At 36.2% G+C, this 6000-nt stretch overlaps 1 protein-coding gene across 1 annotated transcript in view; it reads left to right on the top strand.

Moving 5' to 3' along the window:
- The window catches only part of FRZB (frizzled related protein), a 30636-nt gene extending 25490 nt beyond the window's left edge, over window positions 1–5146 (top strand). Inside the window, exon 6 of the mRNA XM_029285187.1 lies at window positions 3979–5146. Coding sequence (XP_029141020.1) covers window positions 3979–4089 — 111 coding nt within the window. The 3' untranslated portion in view covers window positions 4090–5146. The remainder of the gene's footprint in view (window positions 1–3978) is intronic.
- The last annotated feature ends 854 nt before the right edge of the window (window positions 5147–6000 follow it).

Consider the following 6000-nt stretch of genomic DNA (forward strand, 5'->3'; position numbering starts at 1 on the left):
TCCATTAGGGGTTGCAGTCCAGGGGTTGAGGACCCCTGTAGATTCACTCAATACAACCGATAGGACAACCGAAGGTCCAAATTAAAATCTACGACCAGTAGTGGATACCTTGGAAAGTACCGTATCCCGAATCAGATCAACAAAAAACGGGTAAACTACGGAAGTCAGTTTCACCCTCGAGAAATTCTGGTCAGTTAATTTCCAATAGTAGAATACCTTAACTCCTTAGTACGGAAGAGTATTGCAGCCCCTGCTCTCTGGAGCAGCATTCCTCCCTCCCCCTGAAAGATACACAGTTCCCATTTTCCTTGGTTTCCTGGAGACCTGGTTGTGTTCCAAATCCTGAGGTTACGGGTGTCTGCAGAGCCCCTGTTGAATTTTTGCAGGTTACAAATTGTTATTTTGGTCTGTGCAATTATATGGTTTTTTACTGTGCATTGCACTTATTGTAAACAGTTCAGAGTCCTCTTGCAGCCTTGACAAACCCAGTAAATCAAAAAATAAAATAATTGATCTCTCTCTGTGTCTCTCCCCTCTTCTGCTTAATAAATCTGCTGTTGATATTAATATTTACCTAAAACGAATCTAATATTCCACCCTCAGAGAATCTGTGCATGCAACATCCTTTTTACGTGTGTACATATAGGCATATGCAATTGTATTCCTATCAGAAGCCATACTTCAAAAAAGGAGAGGACCAAGACCAAAAAACTAAATGTATAACTATTTATAAGTACTTATTAAAATTAATTACCTATAATATAAAGCACTCCATTAATAAAACTAATTGATTCCACTTTTTACAGTAGCACATAAGTATATACTCTCTCTAGCAGAAATCACAAAAAAGAAGCAGGTAATAATATCATAGAGGGAACTATCTGCTATTATCGTAAGTGGATATTGGGAAAAATGGACATAGAAAAAAAAGTGAAAGAAATTTGAATGAAATAAATAAAAAGAAAATATATTTTGTTTGAAAATTATTAGAAGGTAGATTAATCTTCCAGTAAAATGAATAAAATATGGACATGTCAAGGGGATTGTTTGAGAACTGTTTGGAAGTAAGTGAAAAGAATTATGCTTCAGTCTGCTACTAAAGTGTATGTAATTGTGGTAGTGGGACGTTGGGACGTATGAAAATGGAAACTTGGTGGAATGAGGAAAGAGGCTATGGATGAGAATTTAAGAGAAAGTCAGCTGCAAAAATTAGGATAATGGTAATATACTGTATAATGTAAATGTAGAGAAAAAGAATGTTGTTGAAGAAAGACAGTGTCAATGTGTCCTCCTTAATTTCTTAATCTCATTACACATGGACAGACTTAATCATAGCTTCAACTGTAAAAGTGTGAGCATCTTAGACCAAGCTAAATCCAAAACTAGTAGGGACTTTCCAGGAAGGTTGGCACTCAAACAAATAAGCCAACATGATGTTTTTTTTAAAGATAAACCACATTTACCCTCTATTCAAAAGAGATAATAAAAAAATCTAAAAAGGAAACAAAAAGCTAAGAACGTCTCCTCTCCAGCAATCAACACCCAGATAAGCAGGGATTAACACCAGGAGCAACACCACACAAACAAGCAGTGAACAATACCCTAATCAAGGAACTTCCAACTCAGACTATCAATCAAGCAGTAAACAATACCCTAACCAAGGAACCTACCAAGGAAAACAACAACAATCCGACCAACACTTGTAGGGCAAACCCCACTGAAGATGTTACCTAGCTGGGTAATGAAATCTCTGCAAGCAACCAAGCAAGCAAACTCAGAGAGCACTTAGGACTCCACAATTCAACCATGAGCTACATATATTCTCTTCTATTGACACATGAAAAAGTTAGGATCAAAAGGGGCAGAGGAAATGCAGAGCATTTTAAAAAAATGCTTTGATCATGAATAACAAAAGCTAAAACAAGGAGCATCCAGCAGATACAGAACAGAATGAAAATAAAAGTGAAGACTTAGAAGGGAACTGAAATGGAATAATGCTAGAAAGAATTTTTTAGGGATATATATGGAACAATTGCAGTGTTCCTTCAACAGCAGTGAAACTTGAGAAGTGTTAAAATATAGAAGTGGTTTGCTCACGCAGTAGCTATGTGAGTTGTTGACCTGATAAACAGAAAGAAGATAATATTGTTCTTCCACAGCAAGGAAAACTTGACAAGGATTAGAAGAGAAGCTAGTTCAGTCCCTTGTCTGGTTCAGGAGATGGCTACCAACCCTTTATTAAAATACAAGTAAAATAGCCTTCTTTCCAAGCTATTGCTAAATAGCTCCAACTGTTAGGAGATCCTAATGTCCCAAAGAAATCTAGTGTTTCATCATTTAAACCCATTGTTTCTAATTTTGTCTTCTGGAACATTTCTATATGACAGCTCTTTTGAATCTGAAAGAAAACTATTATGTCTCTCTACAGTTCTCCAAGCAGACCATACCCAACGCTTCCTGTTCCTCTTAGGTTTTTCTTTCCAGGAATCTTAAAACCCCGGTTGTTCAGCTCTGGATATACTACCATTTCTCAGTGTCCTTCCTACAATCCAGTGGTGGTGTATGCTATCATGTAAACCAGAAAAGGGCCATGAATAAATGTAGGCTGAATTCAAAAGTAAGCCACAAGCATGAAAAGCATATTGTACATTGAGGTGGTTTGGTCATATAAAGAGAATGAATGAGAACTGAATCATAAAACAAATATATGAAGGAAGAGTGAATGAACTGAAAGAAAGAAACTGACTTGTCAATGAGAGAAGGGGGTGAGAAGTTTGAAGTATATGGCACTGAAGGCAGTGTGGAACCAAGCGGTTTGCAAAGGTAGAAAAGTATGGAGAGTGGTGTTTGTATCAATTAGATTTTGCTCTATATTTCTTTTTTTTAATCTCATACATTTAATTCCTTATTATTTATTACTCTTTTCTGCACTTTTCAGAACATTATTCTGCAAATTTTTATTCAAGAAAGAATTGATTATGGCTAAAAAAAAATAGCCAATGGGCTGAGAAAGGAAATTGTCCTCCCAGTGCTATTGATTATCTTGCAAGTTTTAGGATGTTATTTCTAATTTATTGAAGATCTTTAAAAAGGATACCTGCATTCTTCTCGTGCTATTTATTTGAGTTTGGGACATTTATATTTTGACATCTGAAATTCCGGGAGGAAGCAGAACAGATGAAGGGAACATATATAGAAATGGGTGCTGGATGACTGAAGAATAAGAGGATTACATTGGTTGTCCTTCATCCTTGTCATTTCCTGTCCAATTGTTATATTCACTTTAGGTCAGTGGAGATTCGTGTTTGTATTTGTGTCTCTGCTTGTTTTCATTTCCCCCCAGTTTGCCCCCAGTTGATTTCATTTAGTTTTTATTTGAAAAATAAATTCACTGCAAGGCACTTTTCAGCCCGTGTCATCTTATGTTCGCTAATTCATTTCTATCAACAAGATCTCTAACATTAAAGTAAGAAGTTTTTAACAGAGTTTCCCCAAGTTGGATTATTAAAATAAAGTAGCTATCAGTACTGAATGATCCGGCCCAGGTATCTACCAATTAGTGCTTTCCAGATGTTTAGACTTCCCCTTCTATAATCTCACAGCCAAGTTGAGGGTACCAGAAGTGAAGACTGCTACCTCTGAAAGAAATTCTTTTGCTCCTTTCTCTTGAGTGCCACAAATGTTGAACTGCAACTCCAGCAAAGAAGGTAGATAGACATGTATGCATCACAACAGAATTAGAACAGAATTATTTGAGCCGGGCTGTGGCCATTAATTTTGCATACCAATCCCTTAAACTACAAATAAAGTGAAAGATGCGATGATAGATTATTTATCTTTGCGCATAATTGTGTTATAGAAATATAATTCTGATATAAGCAGCCAATTGCTTTTATTAAAGGATGAGAGAACTACGTATTTAGGAAGAAAATTTAACTGCCGTTGTGGCCGTCTCACCTTTTCTTTTTAATCTTACAGCGCTGGGACCAGAAACTCCGTCATCCTGTCAAAGGCAGAAGTGAACCTGGACAGAGTGATTCTGCTCCCAAATCTGGGAGAAGCACCAATCCACGACAAAGGCGCAACTGAGATGGAAAATTCCTTGAGGCCAAAACTAATCCATGGACTTGTATAAATTAAAAAGACTTGCCTTCTTGAAGCAGCAAAACAGAAATTGCACTATTGCACGTTGCCTTTTATTGTTTACTATGAGTTCATTCTGTAGCCAATGTTAGTTGTTGTTTTTATTTTCTTCCCTTCTTGTTTTCTTGCCTCTTGTACTGTGCAGGAGTACAAACACTTGGAAAAGAAAGGTATATTACATTCACAAACATCTATCTGTGAATTACATTGACAAACATTTTTCTTTATTTGAATGGCCAAATTGATTTTTATTAGATGCTCATGATAATTGTTTGTATACAGTTACTACAGGCTCGAAAGCCACAAATACTTCCTATATATGCATAAACAAGTTGCCTGAAAGAACATTTAAAAAAAAACTCAGCAAATCCCACAATTCTTTGGTTTTATTGGGGAAGAAACATAATCCAAATTACCCAGTAGTTATAAAGAAGAATGAGATGAATTTGAAGAATATCAGGGCCCCATGTATTAAGAAAAAATAATTTCTTTTCTAATAGAAATAAAGCATCAAAAGGCAAATGAGTTCTAAAAGTTATCTGGCAAATACTAACTATTTTTGCAATTGGCAAGTGGAAAATCGATCAATTTTAAGAATTTGCCCTCCTCTCCTTACTCATATTGATACTCTTTATGGCAAGCATGGATTATGCAAAAAGAGATTATATCAAGAGAATTAGGTCTTTTAGGGTAGGTTTGCTAATAAAATGTCAATTCTGCTTCAGTAAACCACGTACACGAAGCCTTGTTTTAAAACATTAGCCATGACAAAGACTGCATGAAGGACTTACTTTTGAAGGTCTTAATCCTTCTGGGAAAAGTTTTATAGAATTGTTAAATCTTGCCCAAAGATACACCATACTTGCTCTCTGTTAACATTTCTCCCTCCTTTTCAATGTTGCTGCCAAGTCATAGGAATACAAGTGGTCACCCTCTAGCCTCCATCTCATCATAGATCTGGACTTTGTCATTTCAAGGCTGTTCTTTTGATTGTATTTCACTGTCTATATCAGGGGTTTTCAAACTTGGCCCTTTTATGACTTGTGGACTTCAACTCCCAGAATTCCTCAGCCAGGCATGCCTGGTTGAGGAATTCTGGGAGTTGAAGTCCACAAGTCATAAAAGGGCCAAGTTTGAAAACCCCTGGTGTATATGCAACCGGAATGTTTAATGGTCCATGTTGGAGATTTGGATGAACGTTTCTAAGAAAGCTGAAAGGGTGGTCCTTCAGCTATTATTGGACTGAAACTTCCCACCATGTTGACTGTGGACAATGGGAGTCTGAGTCTAACACTGCTGGAGAACCATAGAGTCTTCACCCTTACAAGAGCAACCGTAGGGTCTTCAGCCTTGCAAGTAGCAAATAAAAACATCGACTTTTTTTTACAATCAGTGGACATTTTTAATAGCTTACAATGCATATTTCTATTCAGCAAGTGCCAAGAGATCATCCTAATGATCTTTTAAGTCTTTTGTAGCAGTGCCAATAGTTCAAAGTTGTAATTCTGATCTTTCTCCCTCTGTGGATTGAAATAAAACAATTATTTTAGCAAAAACAAAACGTCATATGTTTCTTTGGCATATAATGGTGTGGTGGTTTCATTCAGAGATTAAATTAAAATGTTATTTAAATTAAACTAGACTGTGACTACATATGTAAGGCTTCAAAATGGTAATGAGGAATCTTTTCTGGGGAGGAAGTGGCATGGAATATTTGACTTTGATAATCATTTTCCATTCCTTTTTTTCTATTTTTTTCTTTTCTTTTTTGTTTTCATCCTTCCTCCAAATTTTTACTTCTCTAATCATTTTTATCTTAATACCCTTTAGTTTAAAACGTGTCTCAAGGGCAGGATG

This window comes from Protobothrops mucrosquamatus, unplaced genomic scaffold (assembly GCF_001527695.2).
Source record: "Protobothrops mucrosquamatus isolate PMUCROS unplaced genomic scaffold, P.Mucros_1.0 scaffold1398, whole genome shotgun sequence".
Classification (NCBI taxonomy): domain Eukaryota; kingdom Metazoa; phylum Chordata; class Lepidosauria; order Squamata; family Viperidae; genus Protobothrops; species Protobothrops mucrosquamatus.